This window comes from Colossoma macropomum, unplaced genomic scaffold (assembly GCF_904425465.1).
Source record: "Colossoma macropomum unplaced genomic scaffold, Colossoma_macropomum, whole genome shotgun sequence".
NCBI lineage: Eukaryota > Metazoa > Chordata > Actinopteri > Characiformes > Serrasalmidae > Colossoma > Colossoma macropomum.
The window spans coordinates 32060088-32088085 of record NW_023494795.1 but is presented as its reverse complement, the minus strand read 5'-3'; the positions used below and the strand labels follow the sequence as shown (position 1 = coordinate 32088085).

General features: G+C 38.5%; 1 protein-coding gene across 1 annotated transcript in view; it reads right to left on the bottom strand.

Moving 5' to 3' along the window:
* Positions 1 to 26714, bottom strand: part of gphnb (gephyrin b) — a 172067-nt gene extending 145353 nt beyond the window's left edge. The window contains 1 exon segment of the mRNA XM_036582197.1: positions 26644 to 26714. Coding sequence (XP_036438090.1) covers positions 26644 to 26707 — 64 coding nt within the window. The 5' untranslated portion in view covers positions 26708 to 26714.
* Between the last annotated feature and the right edge of the window lie 1284 nt (positions 26715 to 27998).

The window sequence follows — 27998 nt, the reverse complement described above, 5'->3', positions numbered from 1 at the left end:
CGAGAAGAGAAGAGAAGAGAAGAAGAGATGAGAAGAGAGGAGAGAAGATAACAGTAGAGGAGAAGAGAGAAGAGAAATGAAGAGAATACATGAATGGAGGAGGCGAGAAGAGAAGAGAAGAGAACAAGAAAATGTGAGAGATTTAAAAAACCAGGTGGAAGAGAAGGGAAGCAAAGAATAGAAAAGAGAAGAGGAGAAAAGAGGAGAACATTGAAAAATGTAAAAGGAGAGAGGAGAAGAGAAGAGAAGTGAGGAGGAAGAGAAGAGGTTGTAGCATTAGCGCTCTGGAGCCGCAGCAGGAGGAAAGTGTGGGGGGGGGATTCCACTGCTATTTTTATCCTGACGCATTCATACTGGAGCTGTGCTACAAAAGCCTTCGCCTCTACAACTTCCAAGCTTGATTTCAGAAATCACACCACAACCTTTTCATATAGGATTCTACATATTACAGTCCAGTGGACATGATGTGCAGTCTTGCTGTTCTCCAGCTCTAACACAGCTGACTCAGCTCATGGAGGGTTTGGAAATGAGCTCAGTTCAATCAGGAAGCACTGAAATGTGCAGAGTATCGGCTCTCCAGCATCAAGACAAGAAGAGATAACGTGTAGAACCAGATCACAGCGCTTAATCAGATTCTGCTTACCTGCAAGATCTGCAGATAAAAGTATCACAGCCTCAAAGAAACGTTACCCACGATTCTGTAAAACATTTTGAAGCAGTAAAAATGTATATATATGGCCACCACAAATGGAGATTAACTGAAAGATGTCCACTCTGAAAAACTTCAAAATCTTTTCAAAGAAACTCAAAATGGTCACTGCCCAGTTGCATAAAACATTAAACACAATAATTTCCTTTACTTTAAATGATTAAATAAAATGTTAAAATGTTAAAAGTATAAGGCTGTTTCCTTGCTTAACTGTCAGATTTCCGTCATTTGAGGAAGTTTTAACCTGCTAAAATCATTACTATAAACATCATTTCTATAGAAACAGTTTTGTTAGTTTTATGCAAACTGAGAGATGGAGAAGGGGCTTTTTAAATGAAACAATAGAAGGAGGAGAAAGGTGGAGAGAGTAAGTGAAAGGTAGAGAAAGACAGAGAAATGTGGAGAGAAGAGGAGAAAGGTGCAGAAATGTGGAGAGAGGAGGAGACAGGTAGAGAAATGTGGAGAGAGGAGGAGACAGGTAGAGAAATGTGAAGAGAGGAGGAGAAGAGTGGAGAAATGTGGAGAGAGGAGGAGAAGAGTGGAGAAATGTGGAGAGAGGAGGAGAAGAGTGGAGAAATGTGGAGAGAGGAAGAATGATGGAAAATGCAGAGAGAGGTGGAGAAAAGCAGAGGGTGGTAAAGAAGGGGAGAAATGTGGACAGAGGTGGGGAAAGCCATAGAAAGGGGGAGAAAAACAGAGTGAGACGGAGAATGGTGGAGAAATGTGCAGCGAGAGAAGAGAAAGGTGGAGAAAAGCAGAGAGAGAAGAGAGAGGTGGAGAAATGTGGAGAGAGGAGGAGAAAAGTAGAGAAATATGGAGAGAGGAGGACAAAAGTAGAGAAATGAGGATAGAGGAGGAGAAGAGTGGAGAAATGTGGATAGAGGAGGAGAAGAGTGGAGAAATGTGGAGAGAGGAGGAGAAGAGTGGAGAAATGTGGATAGAGGAGGAGAAGAGCAGAGAAATGTGGATAGAGGAGGAGAAGAGTGGAGAAATGTGGAGAGAGGAGGAGAAGAGTGGAGAAATGCAGAGAGTTGAGAAGTGCGTGAGGTCTGGAGGGCAGTGTCTCCTGTGTAGAGCTGAAGGGTGAGATTAAGATTTGATGGTGGTTGTATGATCTGAAAGGCTTTTCTCATCACTCACACAGCTGACACAGGAAGTAGAAAAGACGACAATAAATTATTCACTCCATCATACACACACACTCTAGAAAAGAACCATCCTCTATTATTCACACACAGCAACACAGTCTCTCATCCCAACACCTGTGTAGAGAAAGAGAGGAGACAGAGAGAGAGAGAGAGAGAGAGAGAGAGAGAGAGAGAGACAGAGAGAGAGAGAGAGACAGAGAGAGAGAGGGAGAGAGAAAGCTGAAAAGCCGCCAAGCCTTTGCAGTCAGAGGAACATATGAATAAGAGCGTATGATAGAGAGAGCAGCCGGCCCGGAGTGATGAAAGTAGAAACTGTCTGGGTGTTTTTACATGGAGTGAATGAGTGGACCAGGTTTAAAGCCTTTCTAAATATTTGATCAGGAATTGAAGACGTTTAGAGGCACGTGACATTATACTGGCAGCTGTTTATAATGTGCTGTCAGATGGATCATTAAAGGGATCACTTCACAAAAAAAGCAGGGCTGCTGAAAATGAATGAAAGTTAGTAACCACCAATTAACATGCTGAAAATAAATCATGCTAACTTGTTGCTATAAGCTTTCATTAATTGATAGCAAAGCACTGTGACGTTATAAGATAAACTTTTAAAACATTTTTTTGCATGTTTTCCTACACTACCTGTAGTGTATTTCAGTCTGTCAGAATGAATGTGTGCATCATATGATCATTTCAGAGCAGTACAGAGCGCTTTTTAAATCAAATAATAGAAGAACAGACTGACTGTGTGGATCATATGAACAGTATAGAGTGCTTTTTAAATGAAACAACAGAAAATATATCGCCCCCTACACTTCCTGTAGTGTATTACAATCTGTGTATTACACGTGCTGTATGTGTATTACGATGACTGACTATCTGGATCATGTAAACATTTAAGAGCATTATAGTCCCATTTTAAATGAAAAATAGAAGCTATATTTCCCCCAACACTTCTTTGAGTGTACTGCAATCTGTCAGAATGACTGCATGGTTCATATGAACATTACAGAGCATATTATAATCCATATAGTCATTCCGACAGATTGTAATGCATTACAATCTATGAGAATGACTGTGTGGATTATATGGAGATTATAGAGTGCTTTTTAAATGAAACAATAGAAACTGTATCACCCCCTACACTTCCTGTAGTGTACTACAATCTGTCAGAATGACTACGTGGATCATGTGAACCTCATAGAGCACTTTTTAAACGAACAATAGAAGTCATATCGCCTCATACACTTCCTAGTGTATTGGCATCTCTCAGAATGACTGCATGGCTCATATGAACATTATAGAGCATCATAGAGCGCTTTTTAAATGAAACAATAGGAACTGTATCGCCCCCTACACTTCCTGTAGTGTATTACAATCTGTCAGAATGACTGTGTGGATCATAAGAACATGACAGATTACAGAGCATTTTTAAAAGAACAATAAAAGCTGTATCGCCCCCTACACTTCCTGTAATGTACTACAATCTGTCAGACTGACTGTGTGAACCATATATTTTAAGTGAAAAAACAAAACTGTTTTCTATAATCGATTTTGTTGACTAGTCATTGCAGCCCTAAAGGAAATGTCCTTATATGTCAGGGTTTCCAAATGCCAGTGTGTGAGTGTTGCTGGGTCACACTTCTCTGTATGAGGATCTGCAGAAGCCAACAGTCCAAATCTCTGCTGGCATGCGCACACACCGCGGCTGCCAACAGTGAGTGTGCGAGACAGCGCGGCTACTGAACGCCCGCTGTGGACAAATCCCTCACGCAGATTAATCCTTACAAGTCACAGTTATCATCAGCGATAACAAGAGCATGCTGTAATTTTATTTGAATTATTTATGACTTGCAGCTCACTGAAAGAAGCAGATTGTTTAGACGGTACAGATTCTAAACTTTACATCCATACCATGTTTCGTTGTCATGTGTTGGCATTTAAATAAATGGAAACTGTGCAGACCCAAGCCTGTTGATACAGAGCGTAGATCAAATGTCAATGTAGTTCATTAGATGATTAGGTTTATACTATACAGGAGAAGGAGAAACACATTCTTAAGTTTCAAGGTGACATAAATTTTAACATTTTGGGCCATTTCTATTGGTCCATTCAGTGTAAAGGGCAGATGGCAATATCAAATTATGTAAAAATAAAATGTAAAAAATACACAAATAGAAATATGAGGTTTTGTTCAAACAATGATTGAATGAAAGTAATAACTATCACTATTTATAACAGTATGCATAATAATAATTACTTATTCATGCAATATGGTTTAGTTTGATCATGTAACTGTAATAAATTTTAATTGTTGACTACTTTTTTTTACATAATTTATTTTCTTGCTCTTTACTTCATTAACATTTTACATAAAAGTTAATGAAGTAAAGCTTTATTTTAAGTAATTTTATTTTAGGTTTATTTTAAGTTTATCATGAAATTTTGACACAGTATAAATGGCATTTTTCCAAAAAAAAAAAAACAAGAAATGGAGATACAAGATTTTTTTCCAACAGCATCAAGATCCACCTGACCATTGATAAACATGGTAAATGAAGAAAGTGCACCTATACAGTAAGTGAACCTGATCCATAGACAATAACTGTAGATACAAGACAAGTGTACTGGGCTTGATACAAGACAGGCCAGTGAAAGTATGAGAGAGAGAGACAGAGAGAGAGATCTTTATCATCCTTTGTCTGGAGCATGGTGAATCTTTAGCCCTTTGTGAATGTAACTGTGAGAGAATTCACACTAATTTGAGTTTTACGTCAACCTTTTCTTTAATGGCACAGAATAGAAGAAAATTGGATTCTCGGAAATTCCCCTCCGAGGAAGCTTCTGTCTAGACTACGTACATCCAAGTGCAAGATCGTGATTGTGCATAGATTTATCACACTCCCACAAGAATACACACATATTTCTGCACCAACCTACAGCCCCCCGTACACAACCACACACACAAGAGCTGGAAAACCCACTGCAGCACCGCACAATCACCCTCACATCAACAAGATATCTCTCTGTTTATCATGTCTTTTTTATAGAGGCGCAAAGCAGGTGCAATGAATCAGACTTAACCCCTTAAAACCCCAGGCTTATTACATACTAAGGCTTATTATTCAGTAACTACACAGACTTCAATGCAAACTGAGAATGAATGGCTGAGCTATTCTTAGATCATAGAAGTATGCGATAAAACTTTGGGCCTGCCGGTGGGCTTTGACCAGTTAAGGGGTTAATGGACATACACCACCTGAAGAACGCTCAGAGACAAAAAGCTTTTTTAGAATAATATATAGATACATTACTTGACTAATGGAGAAATTATCCCACTAGTCAATTTCTTTATTTATTAATATTAACCTACCAGCAGCAATAGTGTGGATATTAACCAATCAGTGAATTTAGTAGTTAACTACCAGATGTGTTAGCTGACTACCAGATATATTAGCCAGGTAGGGGATGTCTCACAAGTAGATATATAAGCTGACTAGTATAAATCAGGAAACTAATGAATATACAGTATTTGCCAACTAATGGACATATGAGCAGACTAGTGGATGCGAAAGCCAGCTAGTAATTGTATTAGCCCTCTTGTGGTTATATTTTAGCTGACAAGTGAACCTATATTAGCTGACTAATGTGTATATTAGTTGGCTAATGGATATATTAGCCTCCTAGTAGCTATATTAGCCCACTGAATATTAGCTGACTAGTGAACCTATATTAGCTGACTAACGAATATATTAGTTGATTAAAGGATATATTACTCCTCTAGTAAATGTATTAGACCACTAGTGGTTAAATATTAGCTGACTAATACAACCCTAATTCCAAAAAAAAGTTAGGAAAACATTCCTCTCCCAAAACTCCAGCAATTGGCCCTGTCCCAACTTTATTGAGATATGTTGCTGCCATCAAGTTCTAAACGAGTTAATGTTTTTCATGAAATGGAAAAATGTCTCACTTTCCACATTTGATGTGTTCTATGTTCTATTGTGAATAAAATATGGGTCTATGAGATTCACAAATCATTGCATTCTGTTTTTATTTACATTTATTTACACAGCATTTTGGAATTGGGGTTATAGATATATTAGCCCACTGGTAGTTAAATATTAGCTCACTAATAGATATATTAACTGACTAATAGATACGCTAGTTGACCAAAGGATATATTAATATTAATATACTAATGGATATAATAGCCCCCTAGTAGATATATTAGCCCACTACTGGTTAAATATTAGCTGACTAATAGATATATAAGCTGACTAATAGATACATTAGTTGACCAAAGGATATATTAATAGACTAATGGATATAACAGCCCCCTAGTAGATATATTAGCCCACTACTGGTTAAATATTAGCTGACTAGTGAACACATATTAGCTGACTAATGGGTATATTAGATGATTAATGTATATTTTAGTTGACTAATGAATATATTAGCCCCCTAGTGGTTAAATATTAGCTAGTGAACCTATATTAGCTGACTAATGGATATATTAGTCCTCTAGAGGATGTTCTAGCCCACTAGTGGTTATATATTAGCTGAATCATAAACCTATATTAGTTGATATATTAGTTAAGTAATCAATATATTAGTTGACTACTGGATATATTATCCTTCCATTAGCTACATTACTTGACTAGTGTATGCAACCCCTACCAGGAATCAGGATTTTTTGGATCTGCTGTACCACCAAACATCAGGCTCTTCTGCTAAATTGAGATCAGACAGGAAAGAGGGGTAAGAAGGGGTTGAGGGTTTGCTGTGAGAGACAAATTAGGAGTAAGAATGCTGTCATGAGATCAGTCTATGCCTTTTATATAATACTCAATAGAACTGTGTGAACTCTCTTTTACAGGAGTGTTCTGGCCAGCAACACATAAAAAGTTCCGACAACAACAAACAACACATTACAAAACATAAAATAGAAAAATCAATAATCAACAATCCACAATAAATCATTTAAAACACTGATAGACAGATTTATCCACTTCCACTGTTTGAAGAATGTTTTTAAAACAATTCAATGACACAAGTTCCTGAAGTTTTAAGTGTTTCTGTAACAAATTTCCTATCAGATGGTGCAGCATAACTAAAAGCTTGGCTTCCTATAACCAAGCATTAATTTATAAATTAAAATATACCAATGAATAAGCCCACACAAAGTTATTGAGGATGATAAACACAGTGGTGGGTAATCAACTTACAACTAGCAATAAATCTTAAAGCACCCTGATAAACAGTGTCTAATATGTGTAAACAGTATAAAGGTGTGTGGTGACATCTCCATAAAGGGTGTGTGATGACATCTCCATAATCGATTGCTGGTTAAAAATGAACAGAAACAAGTTTTCTTTCAGCTTCAAAAGGAAAACAAGACTTATTCCTAAAATAAAATTCCAATTTCATCTTCATTGCAAAATATGAGGCATAAGTGTCAACGAATTATCTAATCTTAGTCTGAAACACTTGCTAAATTTGGGCCCAGAAGAAGAATAACACACATGATGGAAATAAGAGAAAGAGGGATGTGAGGATGGAGATTCTGATAACCTGTTCATCCCTACAGCTCTAATTAACAGAGTCAACTTCACCGAGGGGGAGTGCAGTGACTCATCAGAACACACACACACACACACACACACACACACACACACACACACAACAGAACGCTTACACACCAATGCATGATCACACACATACACTACCCCCCCACCCCTCCTCTCTCCCCTACCTTGCCTAACTGAAGCTGACAGGCCGTCAGAATCAGGCGGTAGCTGGAGTGTGACCTGCGGTGTGTTTCTCTGCTTTAACCAACAGCTCAGCTTTAACTGACCTCAGCCTCGCACGCTGAAACTCTAACACATACAACAGCATCCTGATAAACAACAAAGCGCTGCACAAACAAACAGCTTTGTGACAACTCTTACACTTACTGGACATGGGGCTGATTTTCTGGTGTGAAATGATTAACACTAGCACCGTGACCAAACTGCACGAGCTGCAGCCACGCAGGGCCTGATATAAAACTTTTATCAGTGATTCCAGAGCTAAAAACTGCCTGATGTAATCTTATCAGGGGCCTTGATTTTTGGGAAATAAAAAATACGTCTATTAGGGGTGTGGGAAAAAATCGATTCTTAGATACATCACGATGCGGACGTGGACGATTCTGAATCGATTCACAAATGTCAAAAATCGATTTTCTAAATATTTAATTTATAAGGTAATGTTGACGGAACGCAAAGGGCGGAACCTGGAAGTGGGTAAGTGCAGCGCCCGGACAGTCTGTGGCGGCACATAACAGAAACACAACTGGATGAGCGAGAAATCCGACTAGCTCCCTCTGCATTAAAGCCAGTTTAGATCAGGAGTCACAATATTAAGAAGAGCCGTTTTGTCCTTTCAACAAAAATCAAACCACCTTGGGAGCCGCAACATTTAATGTCCAGTGTGTCTCAGTATGTGATAATGTCCTAGTTTAGGCTAAACAATATAAACAAAAACACAGACTTACTCTGCTCTGCTTTAAGCTTTAGCGTTAGCTACAGCCGCTTTTCTTCCATCTCCGCCAGAAAACATTTCCTCAGAATTTGAATAGTTTCTTGTAAAATGTCTCTCAGCTTTCGGCTGTTTTACGAGGCTGAAGTCGCTTCTCACTCGCCAGCTTCTTGCTGAACTTTCCCGTTCCACCTTAAATTCTGACTGAGACGCCGAATGTAATTGCAGCACCATTTAAGGTGGAACGGGGAAATTAGACAGAGAAGCGACTTCGTCTTCGCAACTTTTTAGTTAGTGTTTGACAGTCTCTCGTTGCAGATTTAACGTACCAGGAAACCAACTGCGCTGCTTATAAATGCGAATAAGTCCATTCATCTCCAAATGTTCGTCTGTCTTTCTCTTTTCCTTTTTCGTTCGCTACTAGCTCGGCGAAACCTCGTTGCTACGTGACCTGCAGTCTTTCACATCCCCCCCAAATCACGAGACCAAAACCGAAGTTATGAAATCCCTAAAGAATATATAATGTGCTGCGTGGTCATCCATCACCACTGGATCTTATTTCACCGTAACAGTGCATTTTATCGCAGATGAGTGGCAGCAGCATCTCCAAACAAGAGCAGTGAATGAGAGCCTTGTAGTTCACTTGCCTCATCACTTCCATTTGTTTTACTAATAAAAGATATTGGATGTAAATGCATTATGGATCATTACAAATACTTTGTTTTAAAACTACCAAGTCCTCAGACAGTAAGAAAATAGAAATCATGTATAGAAAAAAAAGACGCATCGAGATGCATCAATAATCGTTTTATAATCGCATCGCAGCCTCTGAATCGTAATCGAATCGAATCGTGAGGTGCCTAAAGATTCCCACCCCTAATATCTATCATGTTTAGACAAAAATCTATGTCTGCAATAATGCTTGCTGTATTTAAACTCAAGAACTCATTGTTAAGCTTCGGCTGGAAACAAAAGGGTTGAAATCTTGAAACACCCAACAAAATACTGCCCAATCGGGATTGTGTTCTTAGGTAGGTAGATAAAGCCAAGTGAGCTCTCTCATTGGTTAGGACTTCAGGAGCCGAACTGAAGGCCATATATTATAAACATAAACAAAAAGTCATAAACATAATTAGGAGGGTGACAAAAGAATCGACCAATCACGTTTGGATTTACAGTGGGAGCAATTTCATTAGAAGAACCGTAGTGTAACTAGGTTTCCAACCAGTTTTACAGAGGTTTTAGTTAAATAGTGCTTTACCGACAAATTTCTTGAAACTCAAACTGCAGACACTAGAGATGCAAGATGATATTAGAATTATATTGGTATCAGCAGATAATTGGTTTAAAAATTATTTCCATCAGACAGATGTTTGACTCATGTTTCAGCATTGATATCTGATGATGTAGTTATTGAACTCACAAAGAGCAGTATGTTTAGGTAACAGTGGGTTACTGTGTATTTTATGCACATTACTGCATTTGTAGCTCTACAGAAACACGTTATCTTCATTTGCAATGCTAATCCAGGTAGATGCAGTGTCAGCAGAGATATATGTGAAAAATATCAACATCGGCCCACGTTTACCATATCAGTAAGTCCCTAGTGAGTCCCCAATACAAACCAACATTATTCATGAATGTGCTTTTCTTACACAACATTCAGTGAGACAATATTACTGCTTCATTACATATTAAATAAATACAAAAACAGCAATGAGAAATCACATTGTGACAGGTTAGACAAAACATCAGAAATAGCCACTTTTTTGCATCTGTCTTAAAGTGTTTAAAATATCATATTATAAGATACACTGCAAAAAATGGTATCTTGCCAAGTAAAATGATCTTAAATATAGCCAATAAATCTAATATTTCTCCTGTTGAGATTATTGTAACATTATTTTAAGATTATTTACCTTATTTCTAGACATTTTTACTTGTTTTAAGTAATTTTATATAGTAAAATTGTCTCCCCATATTGGCAGTTAATTTTGCTTCTTTCAAGAAATGTACAAAACCATCTCAAAATGGGAATATTAGATGTATCGATTAGATTTAGGATCATTTCACTTGACAAGGTGTCATTTTTGCAGTGTAAGCAGGTGCACAAGTTTGGGTGCCTCTGGTCACATGATATTTTGTTGATTTTCCAAGTGAAAATGAGTTAACACATCATACTGGGGGAAGAACATATAAAATGAGGCAAAAACTGATCAAAATTTATTGTGCACTTTAGGTTTTATCATTTTTTTCTCAATATGTTAGATGCAGAAACTTGTGCACTAAAATTTACAGAAAACTACAAAAAAAAATAAAATAACCCATGATTATGTGCTGTCTTTAGAAGATGAAAGTCAACAAAACAGAAATCCAACAAAACATGCAAATTGACTAAAAGTGTTGCATACAATCTCAGAGCATTGTTCATGCCGCATCACTCACTGAGAATCTTATGTGTCAAGTCATTTTCACTTTGGCTTCATGCTCAGGTATGTCCCTCCCACAGAGACTCTATGTGTTCCAAAAACTCTGATTCAAAAAAAAAAAAAGAAAAAAAAAAGTCATCCCTGTTAATTTCCCTGTCACACACACACCACTCAGATTGAGCATGTGGGTGTGTGTCGTGAGTCACAATGCAGGAAAGTTGTGCCATTTATATACAAAAAGCAGCACATTAATAAACAGCCATAGCTGGATGTGGATTGTATGTAAACTCATGAATGCATGTTATGCGGTGCAAAAGTCAGACCAGCCTTCACTTATTTAATCTCCAGTCAAATCAGCCATTAAGAACAAATTATTCAATTTTCAGGAGATATTTCTGAGGAGACAGATATGAGATAATACTCTTATCAAGTTAAAGCTGCTTCAGGTCTGAAATCATCCACAGGTGTTTCTGTCCATCCTTCCACTGTGAGAAGACAACTCAGTGCTATGGGTCTAAAAGGATGTGTACCTGTGAAGAACCTCACTGAGAAAAGGAGACACATCAAACAAAGAAGCTGAACAATGGACTGACCACCCCAGAGTCCAGACCTCAACATCACTGAACGTGTTTGATTACTTCAGAAAATGATCAACCAGCTTCTAAGACTGAACTTTGGAGGTGTGTCTGCAGATTTCTTTGAGAAACTGAAAGTGAGTCTCCTGAAAAGAATGGAAGCTGTAATAAAGGTGAAGAGTGACACACCAAATACTAAAAAAAATAGAAATTGTATTTAGTTGTTGAGGCTTCTGGGTAATTTTCTGTTAAATATATTTAAATATATTTTCTTATTTTGTCCTTATTCTTGTCTTGTACTAAACAGCAGTTTTGATTAGAAATTGAATAAATTACTTCTGCGTGGTACTGTATGTGCGCACACACACACAGCAGAGTCCTGTCCGTTCTCCTCTCTGTCGTCTGTCTGGTTCCTCATCAGTGTGACAGTGTGAGGAAGTTAATGCTGCTGCAGCTCCTGCCTCAGTCACAGCCAATCACGCGCAGAGCTGAGACGGCCTTAATAAGCCCAGCAGAAGCACGCATACACACGCACACTGCTCGACACCATACTGCCAGCAGCACACAGCACACACACACACACACACACACCCTGCACACTCTGTGTCCTGTTAGAACTTCACACCTCCAACCAGACCTTTCCTAATAGTTTAGGCGTGTATCCACAAACTTTTACAACACCACGCCGCTCAGCTGATTAACTCTCAAATCACAAATATCTCTGCTGATAACATAGTAATTTTATGATAATTTAATCAGGGCACTGTCTATGGATAGTCAACAGCTGCCTGCTGTGCCATCTAGCAGATATATTAGCCAACTAGATATTTTAGCCAACTGGTACATATGGGCTATTAGTTAACTAGTAAATATATTAGACAACAAGCAGATATATTAGCCAACTAAAAGATACATTAGCCAATTAGCATATATATTAGCCAACAGGGTTGGAATGTAATGGAATATGAATTCAGAAGTCACTTTTTACTTTTTTAGAACACTAAATGTAATATGCTATTATCCCCTAAATGTAATATATATATATATATATATATATATATATATATATATATATATATATATATATATATACCAACTTTAAGATATACATCATCTATGACTGTTTATTAATCATTTTAAAGTCAGTGCAAGGTGTGTAAAGACATACTCTTAAGAAGAATGACACTGAAGCCTGAGTAGACTGATAAATCAAGGTGATGTACCAATGCAAGATTTTGTTATTATTTTGTTGTAAACTCTAGAGACTGTTGTGTGTGAAAATCTCAGGTGATCAGCAGTTATAGAAACACTCAAACCAGCCCGTCTGACACCAACAATTATGCCACAGTCAAAATCAACCCTATTCTGATGGTTGATGTGAACAGAATTTTCTGTGCTGCACTGTTGCTAGGCAATTGGCAGATTTAATATTTGCATGAATATGTAGGTGTACAGGTGTTCCTAATAAATTTCTTGGTGAGTGTACGTTAGCCAATTAGCACATATATTAGTTGATTGGTGGACATAGTAGCCAAAAATATATTAACTAACTATTAAATATTGACAGATATATTAGCTGACTAGTGGATATATTTGCTGACTAGCAGATATAAAGGCTGACTAGCAAATATATTAGCTGACTAGCACATACATTAGCCAACTAGTGGATATATTAGCCGACTAGCAGACACAATAGCATATATATATTAGCAGGCTAGCAAATATATTAGCCAGCTAGCAGAAATATTAGTTGACCAGCACATACATTGGCCAACTAGCGAATATATCAGCTGACTTGCAGATATATTAGCAGGCTAGCTAATATATCAGCCAGCTAGCAGATGTATTAGCTGGCTAGCACACATATTAGTACAACTAGTTCATGTATTAGTCATACTAGCTAACTAGCTAAAGTATTAAAAAACTTTTATTAGCCAACTAGTTGATATATTAGCTGACTAGTAGACATTAGATGATTACTGGACATATTAGCCAATTAGTGAAAATATTATACCTGATTAATTAGTTAAGTGGTCTCTGTAACCCCTCATACACACAGAATCCGTTCTTCTGTGCAGCTCATTTGATCTGTGCTCAGTAAGATAAGTAACTCTGCTCTGACCCAAACCTCTTTCAGACTCTGAGTTGGACTGTGTGTGAGGCTGGGGGGCTGGAGGTGCAGCGCTTCTGTGACTGGCACACACACACACACACACACACACACACCCACACAGTGGCCTGCCTCTGAGCCTGCGAGTGTGTGATCCAGCACTCTATTAGGACAGTTGTTAAGGAGGTCCTGTGACAAGCTCCACAGATCAGAGTGAAGAACAGTGATTAAACAGAGACTCATCAAACCACACAGACAGCAGAGACAGCACAGAGACAACAGAGCACAGCACACCAGCACAGATACACACCTATACACAATACGCTGAGAGAGAGGGAGAGAGAGAGAGAGAGAGAGAGAGAGGGAGAGAGAGAGAGAGAGATGAGACAGAGCAAGAGAGAGAGAGACAGAGTGAGAGAGATGAGACAGTGAGAGAGTAGAGACAGAGAGAGACAGAGTGAGAGAGATGAGACAGTGAGAGAGAGTGTAGAGACAGAGAGAGAGAGAGAGAGAGAGAGAAGAAAGGCACATTGAACACCTCTGTGAAGGATGCACGCTAATTAAACAAACGTGACAGTAAACGATCCCGGTTGAGACCAAATTTAGCCGCAGCAATTCATGTGTGCTGTGTGTGTGTGTTTTCTATGATGTATATGTGTGTGTGGAAGACCACCTACACTATCCTTAACTCTGTTGCACTGATCACATAATCTGAAACAGAGAAAGAGAAAGAGAGAGAGAGAGAGAGAGAGAGAGAGAGAGAGAGAGAGAGAGAGAGAGAGATAGAGAGAGAGATGTATAGTGTTTGCTGCAAAGAGATTCCTACAGCGCTCTCTTTTTGGCATTTCAGTTTCCCCTTGTCTATTTCAATGGAGGAGTGAAAATGAAAGAGGTAGTTCACCAAAAATATTCTAATGTAGTTAACAAGTAATAGAGGCTTATACTCCACGAATTAGCACGGTGCTAACTGCAGGCCTAAATCATCACACAGCTGCCTCAAACCGTCTGGAGGTGTTCAGTATCTCTAATAGACTTGATTATGTGGTTTCTGACACTGTATGACTCAGTGTTATCTATAAACATGGGCCAAAGTCCAGAAAAAATCAGGATTTAGATTGCTGCTAACATTTTAAGGCCATTAACCACTGTTTTTTAATTGGTTATTAATCTGAAACATTAGTATTAAGCAGATCCTGCATATTTACAAAGGATACTTTTACTTCTACTCAAGTATATTAGTGAATAAAATAATCTACTTCCCCCAGTTTCATTTTTAGTCATTGATATTTACTTCCTAATTCCTTTTTTATGTTTAATTCCAGCATCTGCTTATGACTGTTCACCCCTCTCACTTCAGCATTTTATATTAGGCCCAAAGAGAAGAATAGAGCCTAACAAACATCAGTTCCTATGCTGAAAGATGCTCTAGGGGCGTTTTCAAACTTGGGCCGTTTCAGTGTCTGAAGTGGACTCAGACCACTGAGTCATGGTTTTCTGTGCATATGTGAACATGCCAAGTGAACGTGGACTCCTCTAAACAGCCCCAAACACGAACCGAACTGAGACCACCTCTCAAGGTTCATTTGCAGTTTGTTTTGTGGCTCGATTGATTTGTGCACTGTGAAAACAAAATGGCCCCAGTCCGCTTTTGCTTTGCTTTATGGTGAAGACGTCAAGGCTCACCATACATACAGTCTCAGTCTTCAGGAATTCTGTGGCTAAAAGCAGACCACCAAGGGTCATTTATAAGGTTCTATGCAGGATAAAGCCTGTCCATGATCTGCGACAAGACAGCAGCGCTGACATATTAAAGCGATAAGATTCATGAGCCCGCGTAATTTTACCATGTTAAAGGCTCATGCTGTAAATGCACACATTGCTGAGTTTTTTAAACTGCTTTCTCACTCAACTCTGAATGATCTGATTTATCAGAGAACGCTGCCCATTTTGCGAGCATGGTGCACACCGTGACTGGTGCGAAAGGGGTCCGAGCTCTAATGGAGTTGTGGTCTGAACAAGAAGTGGTCTTGAGATCTCAAAGGACCAGAAAGAAAACTGAGTCCTCTTTATAGTTCACTTACAATGTGAACACAAAAAGCACCAAGGTTATTTTCAGTTGGTTCCCTTTCAGGTTCACTTTAACAGAACTCAGTTCATCTTCTTTTTCGTCTAAGCTGCTTATCCTTCTGGGTTGCGGGCGGAGCTGGAGCCTATCCCAGCAGTAATTGGGCGGAAGGCAGGATACACCCTGGACAGGTGACCAGTCCATCACAGGGCCAACTCAGTTCAGTTCATTTAAAAATAACTATGTGTGAAAACACCCTAAGACGTTCCACTGCAGTTCTATGTAACTCAGTAATTAAGCAGACCTAATATAGTTGATACGAATTAGTTCCAAATTTGTAGGTCAATCTTTGAAGGATGGCTTTACAAAAGCCTATAGGAAAAGTATAGAAAGATAACATGTAGTATTTTGTCTGATCCATTGCTATATGTGCTATATGGTGAATACAACATTTTGCCTTCAAACAGACATTTTAGTGTACTGAAGTCGAGACTTAACAGGTTTAGGAACTCTTTTATCCCTCAATCAATTGTAATGCTTTATCAATATGGCAGACTGTTTAAATAAGCACACATATAGCAATATATCGCAGCTGTCAGTTTTTGACATAACTTGAAAATACCTGCTGCTCTTTACATTGTGTATAAATTTCATGATGAATGGACCAAAAGAAACGGTCCAAAATGACGTGGAAAAACGTCTGGTTCCACTGATTTACATTAAAAGTAAAGAAGGTTTTTTCCTTCTCCTGTTACCATTTTGGAGATATAAAGTTTTGTTCTGACAGCAGCGATATACACTCATTGTGCAGTATTAGGGGCAGTAGGGAGCATTGTGGAATCAGGTGATGGTGTAAGGCATATTGTTGCGGTTCGTTTAAGGTGTGTTATGTGACTGGACTTCAAAAACTGATTAAAAGCTGCAGAGAAAATGGGGCTTCTAACAATCACCTGGAGGACCTGGTAGACACCAACACTGTCCCCATCAGATAAACAGCACTTAAAGCTTTCATCTTTTAGAGAGAGGAGAAAATCAAGCTGCTTCAGATCTGAATGTGTTTGATTACTTCAGAACATGATCAACCAGCTTCTAAGACTGAACTTTAGAGGTGTGTCTGCAGATCTTTTTGAGAAACTGAAAGTGAATGGAAGCTGTAATAAAGGTAAAGCGTGACACACTAAACACTGCAACATTTGATATTAGATTTAGTTTAAGGCCTCTTTGTAATTTTATGCAAAATATGTTTTCTGCTTTTTTAACACTAAAAAATGAATAACTTTTGCACAGTGAAATGAATGGGAGCTCTTAGAGTTTAAAAGTTTAAAGGCTGTAGGTAAAAGCAGTTAACTAACCAGAACACTGCATGTGTGTTTAAACCCAAATCTCGTCACACACAGTCGTGACCTGCAGTGTCTGAAGCTTTGAAAGGTGACAGCAACATGGCAGCTGTTCTGCTTTATCAAGGTTGGGTTCGGTGGGTTTTTTAGGTCAGTGTTCGCCAAGGTGACGGAGCTAAAAAAAGGAGTGTGTGTGCTGAGAAAGGGAGACACAAACACACTCCAAAACCATACACTCCAAAATCATACAGGACAAGAACACTACAGCCAGTATACAGCAGCATTTTACATGCTTCAGTTTCGGTGAATTAATATACAGCAGTTCCAAAAAACCCTCGTCACATACACACATATGTGTATATATCTATACACACACACACACACACACACACACACACACACACACACACAGTGCATTGCAAAATTATTCAACCCCCTTAAAAGTCGACTGGATTGCAAATGATGATATATAATATCCCATACATATAGTTATACATACATTTATAATATATATATAATATATATATATATATATATATATATATATATACATACATACATACATACATAAAATGTCCATTCACCAAAATAAGCCAGAAAAGCTGGGCCATTTCTCTCTCCTGCCCTTCTCAGAGTCGCTGTATGCATGTCAGGCTCCAAAAAAACGAGCGTTGCCATGCCAACCAAAGCTCACTTCAACCCTGGAGAAGGGGACATGTTTGATCATGTGACCCTGCTGTCATTGGGGAAGACGAAGCGAGAAGAGATGAGAAACCCCTGCCTTCTTCTTTCTGAACGAGCAGCACGAGACAAAGCAAGGACACAGCAGCAGACTGTGGGACAAATTGGAGCTCACACTGGAATCATTCAGAGACACCAGTGTCTACTGATTTACACTGACCAACATTTCTCTCCATACACTAGAAACGATAAGTTATGAGCATAGGACAAACCACTGCTACATTACAACAGCAAAGAACCTAGTTCTGTGAGGATAATGCAGGTAGCACTGCACTGGTACAGCAGGATTTTTTACTAATTCTGAGAGTTATTTAACCAAGACACTGGAAAGCTTTTTTAACCCCTTAAATGACCAGGGCCCACCGGCAAACCCAAAGTTTTATTATACACTTCCATTACCTAAGAATAGCTCAGCCAGTTTGCACTGAAGTCCCTGTAGTTACTGAATAATAAGCTTTTTCTAATGTAATAATCCTGGGATTTTAAGGGGTTAAACTGATCTTGCCAGGCCAACATTACAACTTTGTGTGGTTAACGTATAAAATCCAGTTTTGTTTTGCCACTGCACATTCATAAACAAGTTCATTTTGCTCAAAAGACAGCTGGAATGGTCTTTTTGGTCAGTTTATTTTGTCCAAAGCATCTAGTTTGTCTAATTACCCTGCTAGAAAAACCAGCATAGACAAGCATGGCTGCTCACCAGCAAATCTGGCATAAGTTGTGTTTTAAATGCTACTAAACCAACACTAGACCAGCCTAAACCACCATAGACCAGCCTAAACCAGCACAGACCAGCATACACGAGCATAGATGCTAGATACAATGTTTTTTTTTTAGCAGGGTGGCTACCTTGTTTGCCATTTCGCTTAACTTATCTGCTGATTTGATATGATACACTGCACTGTTCCTGCACATGCACACGACTACATTTACACAGAATTATAAATAGTATCAAACAAACCTGACATTTTCCTCCATCAAGTGTAAAAAAGAGCAAAAACACTCATTCTGTGGCTGTTAGCATAAATGCTAATAACATTAGCTGCTTATAGCTTGTGTCTTCTTATATTAAACTCTCTACAAACTACTAAATCTAAAAATGTCAATCAGCAGATCAACTTACTTTTCTAGCTAACATCCTGGTGGCCTTATTGGTCGTGTAATAGCAGTTGGTGACTTTATCTTCATTTGGAAGCGTAAAAAATCTGCTACGTTGTTGTTCGCTTTGGCTGCAAATGTTAGCAAAGACGGCGGAGCCCTCTCTGAGGTTAATACTGCATATAGCAGCTCTACCTGCTTTAGAAGGCTGGAAAACAGGAAAAACATAAGTAAAATCCATTACATACTTGGGTATATCTAACATTACAGCCTCAAACACGACAAGACTTAAGGGTCATTCTACAGAAACGTCCATTTTTGTGTCCCTAGCATTTACAGATATATTACATTGGAAAAACATGTTAGGGTTACAATTTATTCATATTTTAAAATAAAACAATAAGTTATTTTAACAATTACACATTCTTCAGCCATCAATTTGGCAATATTTGTTTTTTAAATCAATCATATAGAATTCCAAGCACCACAAAAGTGCTTGTCCCCACAGTCATGTGTAAAGGGTGAGTGCCATATTTTGAAGTAAAAAACATGTTTTTCTGCAATTCTGACTGCAATAATCCATACATGACTATGGAATATATAAATTAAATGACACAAAGAAAACAAAGGCCAAATAAATATTTGAAAAAATATAATAGAAGTTGTGGTCCCCAGGAGTCGTGACACTGATGACATCACTTGACTTCCTTTAACCTGTTTTCTGAGGATCTATGAAAAAAACACATGGTAAATCCATTGTGTCTTTTCAGTTATCAGAAATTTTCTCATTTAGCTCATGATTTCATATGAAGCTTTTAGCTGAAGTCACTGGTATGACCGACTTTATTCTTTGGTAATTGTGAAAAAATAGAATACAAATGGATTAAATTACATATTTTAGTGGATATTTCATGACTGACAACATGTGGTTTGATGCTCTGTAGCAGCCTTTTTGTAAAACGCATTTTGCATTAAAAATGTCACTGTGTTACTGTCTCTGGTGTTACCTTCCTTATGTCTAACACCAATGAGGATTGGTAACAACAGTGACACCTATGGAGAGATAGAAAAGTGGATGTTTCTGTAGAATGACCCTTAATCGTTATAGCTAATCTTTGATCTGGTATGTTTGAATTGATTAAAAATTGTGCTATAAACCGAGTTGCTACCATGCTGCAAGTTATACACCTGGAAGTACACCCAATTATTATTATTATTATTATTATTATTATTATTAAAAGATCTTGTTTAAATTCTAACCCTTCTTTTACTAGCTGTCAATCATTGTTATGGTTCTGCAGCACACCCTCTGGTTCAAGTCTGCTAAAGACACACATGACGTAGATCAATACTGGAAAAAATTGTGAGTCTAAAATATGAAAAGAATTGAGTTATAAGTTCACCAAGTTGTTGTCACAAATATATTTTTTTGCCTTACAACATAGTATTGTAGTAATACCACCCTGTTTCCAAAAAAGTTAGGACACATAATGTAAATAAAAACAACATGCAATGATGTGCAAATCATTTAAACCTTACATATCATTTATATTATATATTACATATCACATAACTGGGCATTTAAACATATCAGATGTTAAAACAGAGAAATGTTATTATTTTTTGAAAAATATATGTCCGTTTTAAATTGGGATCCAGCAACAAGTTCCAAAAAAATTGGGACGGGGTAATGTTTACCACTGTGTTGCATCACATCTTCTTTTAACAACACTCTGTTACCATTTGGGAACTGAGGAGACCGACTGCTGTAGTTCTGAAAGTGAAATGTTTTCTTATTCTTGTTTGATATAGGATTTCAGCTGCTCAACAGTTCAGGGTCTCGTTTGTATTTTTTATTTCATAATACACCAAATGTTTTCAGTGGGTGACAGGTCTGGACTGCAGGAAGGCCAGTTTAGCGTCTGGACTTTTTTACTACGGAGCCATGATGTTGCAATACGTGTAGAATGTGGTTTGGCATTGCCTGGATGACCTCATATGTTGCCAAAACCTGTGTATATTATTCAGCATTAATGGTAAGTCACTCATGCCATGTGCACTAATGCTCCCGCACACCATCATGGATGCTGGCTTTTGAACTGAGCACTGATAACAAGTCGGGTGGTCTTTAGTCTGGAGGACACAGTGTCCATGATCTCCACAAGAATTTCACATTTTGATTGGTTGGACCACAGAACACTTTTCCGTTTTGCCTTAGCCCATCTTAAATGAGCTTGGGCCCAGAGAAGGCGGCGGCGTTTCTTCATTGCATGGTGGAGTTTTAACTTGCATTTGTGGATTCACAGACATTGGTTTTCGGAAGTGTTCTTGAGCCCATGCAGTGATTTCCACCACAGAATCGTGTCTATTTTTAATGCAGTACTGCCTGAGGGCCCGAGGGCCCGAAGATCACAGCCAGCCAGTATTGGTTTTCGGCCTTGTCCTTTGCATACAAAGATTTCTCTGGATTCTCTGACATGATGTACTGTAGACAATGATGATTTGCCCCATAGTCTTTCACAGTGGTGAACCCCTCCTCATCTTTACTTCTGAAAGACTCAGCCTCTCTGGGATACTCTTTTTTATGCCCAATCATGTAACTGACCTGTTAACCACCACGTTTTTTTTTTAGTTTTTATTATTACACAACTTTATCAGTCTTTTGTTGCCCCCGTCCCAACTTTTTTGAAACGTGTTGCTGGCATCAAATTCAAAATGGACATATATTTTTCAAAAAATGAATCAAATCACATTTCTCAGTTTCACTTTTGATATGTTGTCTTTGTACTATTTTCAATTAAATATAGGGTTTAAATGATTTGCACATCATTGCATTCTGTTTTTTTTACATTTTGCACAGCATCACAACTTTTTTTTGGAAATGGGGTTGTACTCTAAATTCACTGTCACAAGATAATTAAACAGTAAGCATTATTTTATATGTGGCATCTACATAGAAACAGGCAAGCAATCTCTCCCATTGGTTAGGACTTCAGGAGCTGAGCTAAAGCCCTTACATATTAACTACTGTGAAAGTGACAGCATAATTAAGCCAGGATTCAACCACTAAAAACGTTACTCTAGTCCTTCTGGAAATTCCAGATACATCACTGACTGTGAATACTTATCATAGTCAACCTTTCACTTGTAAAAGAAGATGGCTTATGCTATCAGTTATCAGAATTCTTTGCTCCTTAAAATTGGTATCGGTATCAAAGTTTACATATTGATCAGGATGTCATTTCAGCGCTCTCAAATTCCATGACAGAATGGAAGGGGGGGGAGAAAAAACACCACAAACCCTCCTGTGTAAAATCAGACAGAGAGAGAGAGAGAAAGAGAGAGAGAGAGAGAGAGAGAGAAATAGGCCGAGATTTCTAAAAGGTCAGACGACACACAAAGACCAATTTACTTTGTGATGTCTCTCTCCTGCTTCTATTTACCCTGCCTTCTTTATTTACGTCTCTTACCACGCTGTCTACACACAGTGTACTTGTGTGTCATGGTGATGGTGTTGATAGCTGTTCGTTACAGTGCTGAAGGAGACACAGTGACAAATGCTGAACTGGCAACTGGATCAAATGTCAGCGAGCAAATCTGTTACAGGACAAGCGTGACGTGTGTGTGTGTTTTGTATATTAGTGGGGGTTTGTATGACTTAGAATCAGTGGTGACCCGTGACTATTAGAGCTAGGCCTTTAGTTTGGGCCATAAATGTCAAAACTAAAAAAAACCCTCCGCGTGGTATGGGTTTCTCTATGAGAAATGCTAATTTCTGCAAGCACCCCTATGGGATTCTAGCTAAGCTAATGCGCAACATGCACATTTTTTAGATCAAACATAGACATTTAAAGCTTGTAAAAGGCATTCTCTGTTTTATTTGAAGCTTGTGGCAGATACTATCATATATTTTTATAGTGCATGTAGCAGTTTTACAGTAACTCCTTTAGCAAAGAGTCCTGGCATAGAGCTACCGCCACTGTTTTTCATTTCTAACCACTACCTGAAACCTGCTTAGACCAAAGCTTGCATTCACATTCAGTGTAATATCCTTTTTCTCTTGAAATTGGTCTCATTGTAAATCAAAGTGTGATTGATTAGTGGTTAATCTATATAATCCAATAGTCGATACTATGTACGGCTCTTGAAGTCCTAACCAATAGGAGAGCTCACTTAATTGTTCTGATTGGATCAGTTTTCATTGGGATTTAACCTTTTTGTTTCCAACCAAAATTGAACAATGACATATGAGTATTACTGCAATACTTGTAGAGATTAAATAAAACAAGCAGCACGATTCTATTAAATAAAAATGAACAAAACATAAAATATACTAAATAACAACACAGCTAATCTTACTTATTTTTTTACACATTCTGTGACACTTTTAAAATGCAAAATGTGTTATCCATATCTGGGTACAGAAATATTTTAACATGTTTTTTATTAAAAGTAATGCAACTGTGCTGTCTTTAACACATTAATGTGGACAGCATTAGCTGTTTTTAACACATCTGTGTACAGGCATGTATTTTTTTAGTACACAGAAATATTTAATATTCACAGAAATCATTAGGCCTTCTCTGAAGGTCCCCCACTGCTTAGAATGTATAAACATGTGAATAAAATGGTTCACTGGCTAAGAGAAGGTAAAAAAAAAACAATAGGGGGCAAATTATATGCTAATCAGTTACAAGACAAGCATGACGTTTGAACATGTGCATTGGGTTAGTGTATGTATGTGTGTGTGTATTGGTGGGGGGTTGTGTGACTAATAACATTCGAAAATATGTATAAAGTGGTCCAATAGCTAAGATGCTGAGAGCTGAAAGGTAAAAGAAAAATGGAAAGCAATGACTTTTGGGTATCTGCTTTGGGCTAGCATGTGTGTATGTGCGTACACATTGGTGGGGGGTTTGCATAACTAATAATGCATAAAAATATGCATAAAGTAGTTTGAGTGCTGAGAGGTTAGATAAAAAAGAAAGGGCAAATTGCACAGCAATCAGTGAGAAGAAAAGCGAAACATTTAAGTATCTGCACTGGGTTAGAATGTGCGTATATGTGTGTACATTGGTGGGGGGTTTGCATGACTAAGAATGTGCAAAAATATGCACAGAGCAGTTTGATGGCTAAGGTGCTAAGAGGTTAGATGGAAAAAACAAAGAAGGGGAAATTGCACATCATTAAGTCACAAGACAAGCATTACATTTGCACATGTGCATTAGATTACACGTATATGTGTATGTGTTAGTGGGGTGTCTGCATGAGTAAGAACGTACAAAAATATCCATAAAGTGGTTGAATAATGAAGGTGCTCATAGGTTAAAGGCATAAAACAATGCAGGGCATGCTAACATGTGCGTATACATACTGATTGGGGTTTTCATGAGTAAGAACATAAAAAATGCATAAAGTGGTTCAATAGCTAAGATACCGAGAGGTTAGAAGGCAACAAATGGAAGGCACATTGGACTGTCTAGCATGTGTGTATATTGGTGGGGGGTTTGCATGACTGATAATGTGCAAATACATACATAAATTGGTTTGATAGCCAAGTCCTGAGAGGGAAGCTGGAAAAAACTAAACAATAGAGAGCATATTGCATGCTAATCATTCACAAGACAGGCATGACGTTTGTACATGTGCATTAGGTTAGCATGACGTATGTGTGCACATGTATTGTTGGGGGGTTTGCATGACTAAGAATGTATATGAATAGCCATGAAATGGCTCAGTGGCTCAATAGCTAAGGTGTTGAGAGGTTAGAGAGAAAAACAATGCAGGGCAAATTGTGTGCTAATCAGTTGTAAGACAAGCGTGATGTTAGTGTATCTGCAATGGGCCAGAATGTGTGTGCGTGTGTATGTTGGTGGGGGGTTTGTGTGAATACTAGCTACTTTGTGAATACACAAAAATATGCTTAAAAAAGTTTGATAGCTAAGATACTGAGAGGTTAGATAGAAAAAACAATGGAGGGTAAATTCTATGCTTATCATCCACAAAAAAAGCATGACATTTGAGTATATTCGTAGGGTATGCATAAATGTATGAGTGTGAGTGTGTATATTGGTAGAAGGGATCTACATCCAAAAATGTTGTCACTGTCCAATGAGAAAATGTATTTTAAGCACAGCAGCTGCCCTTTACATGGTGTGCAACTTTCACAATGAAAGGACCAATAGAAATGCTCCAAACCCTTTGTGTGAAATCTCTTTACAATAAAAGTAAATGACATTTTTGCTTTCTGCTGTACATTTATTTTAGAAATACTTGTTTTTTTGGACAGTAAAATATTAATAAAGCATATAAATACCAAGGGGGAAAGCACTAAATGGTATTAAGCAACCTAAATCAGTTGCATGACAAGCATTTGTACATGTGCTTTAGGCTAGCATGTATGTGTGTACATACTGGTGGGGGGCTTGCATGACTAATAATGTACAAAAATATGCATAAAGTAATATGCATATATGTGTAAAATTGGTGGGGGGTTTGCATGATTAATAAGTGCTCTGATGGGCAGAGTGTTGAGAGGTTAGATGGAAAGAAATGGAGGGCAAATTGCACACTAATCAGCAACAAGACCAGCATGAAATTTGTGTGTGTGCAAAAGGCTAGCATGAAAGTGTGCATGTGTGTGTGTGTGTGTGTTGGTGGGGGAAGGGGGTGCATGACTAATAAAGTACACAGATATGCATAAACAGCTTCAAACTTCAAGATGCAGGGAAGAACGTGCGTGCTAATCAGTGAGGGGTGCTGTTATTTCAGCACCACGGACAGCGCTCTCGCTCTCCATTGACTCAGCTCCAAGCGTGAAGGAGGAGGGATGGTTGGATTGGAAAGGAGGGGTGGAGGTGGAGGGATGGTGGGAGGAGTAGGGGTTTCCCTCAGTGATATCTGGAGCTCCTCTAGCTCCTCCATTGCTACACATCACCATCCTCCCAACTGGAGCAGACTGACACCCGTCAGGAACCCAACAGGAGCCAAGGCAAGAGTCATGAAGAGGCAGCCACAACTGTAGCCATTTTAATCTTTTCCCATCACGCCCCCCAACCTCTTTCTCTTCAAGATATTAACCACATAATGCTAACAGAATGGTTAAACCTCTCCTTCATTTTTTTCCTCATTCAAATAGCTCGCATTTCAAGCGATGGCTGCAATGCACAAAGCAAAAGAAATGGGTAACGTAGGAAAAACACACGTGCTATTTGGTCATAAATTGGTGGGAAGGTACAAAATTGGAAAATATACACGTCTTCATTGAGCAGGCGGTCATGAAATGTGGAAAACTCGCAATATCCCCAACGCTCAACTCTCCATCGCCACTGACATTCATACAGATCAGTCGCAAATCGCCATAGAGCTGGGAAACCGTGACAAAAATGCAATCAACGAAAAATGAATGACCGGCTGTGGCTGGACGTCTCAATGCTGTCCATCCTGCCTCGGTTCAGCCTCTACGGCTCAGGGTTGACAAGCCGATACGGAGAAATGAATAATTCAACACGGCAAACTGTGTCTTCCCGAAGAAAAGGAGACGCAGAGCGTCAGGAGGAGAAAAAAAAATCACCGTGCACGCGCATCCAGCACCAAAAGAGACGCTTTCCTTTAGTCTGGGTTTTTTTTAGGAGGGATGGCGGATGAAATTGTCAGCTGTAAGAGGAGAAAATTAACGGGCTTTAAACGAGCGTGGGCTTTCAAGGCGCTGATCGCTGACCAGCATAGCAGAGGGAGAGAGAGAGAGCGAGAGAGAGAGAGATGAAGAGAGAAAGCGCCGTCACGCAGAAACGAGCCAAAGCCCGGCTCTGAGGAGGGGGACACCGCTGCAAAACGGCCGAACACACACACTCACGCGCACCTCGCACACACACGCGGTTAGAGCCGCGCGGACGCGGTGTTTGGCGCTTACCTGTGAGCACGCCGACCCGTATCTGGTGGTCATGGTTGGTGAGGATCATGCCGTCCGTCGCCATCGTCTCCAGCAGCGCCGCACTGAGCTCCAGCGCAGCCGCGAGCCGAGCGCATCGAGCAGGGGGGGAGGGGGAGAAGGGGGAAGGGGGGGAGAGGGGCGGGGCCAGGCCAGAGCAGCTGAGCACAGATACGGACAGAACATGCTGCATACTACACATTTATTACACATACTACATACTCCACGCTTATTACACATACTACAGATATCACACATATTACAAACTTATTACACATGCTGCATACTACACATTTATTACACATCCTAAATATTCCACATTTATTACTCATACTACAGGTATTACACATACTACATGCTACACATTTATTACACATATTACATATTGCATGCGCCATATTACATATGTTATTACACAATTGTGTTATTACACAAACAAAAGGTATTACACATATTACAAACTTATTACACATGCTGCATACTACACATTTATTACATATACCACATACTCCACATTTTATGAACATACTACAAACTCCACATTTATTGCACATACTGCAGGTATTACACATACTACAAATGTATCATACGTTCTGCATACTACAGATTCATCACACTACATAACTATCAGGACCTACATATTACACACTAATGTGATACTGACTCACATATACTACAGGCATTACTCATACCACATAATTTATATTCTACATACTACACATTTATTACACATACTACACATGCCACACTTATTACATATACTACAGATAATACACATAGTACAAACTTGTACTACATGCTGCATATTACATAATTAGTACACATACTACATGCTCCATGCTTATTACACATACTACATGTATTACACATAACACATACTTATTGTACTTGCTGCACACTACACATTTATTACATACTATAAACTTATTAGGAACTACATATTTCACAAATATGTTACTGACATTACTCATACTACAGGTATTACACCCACCATTTGCTTATTACACATATTACTAGACATGTTATGATTTATATTATTGTCATATTGTCACACAGACATATGTATGTATGTATACACACACACACACACACACACATATATATGTATATATAATCTATCTATCTATCTATCTATCTATCTATATAAAATCACTCATTGAATGCTGTTTTTTTGGACAGTCAATTTTGGACAGTCAATCATGTTTTTATTTCCTCTTCATTTTTTTGTTCCTAGCTGGGTCCTGCAGATAGAGTTTGAAATCATAGCACTGTAAGCTTTACCATGAATGTGCTCAGATGCTGAAACAGCTGTACAAACATCAAATCAAGCATGGAAT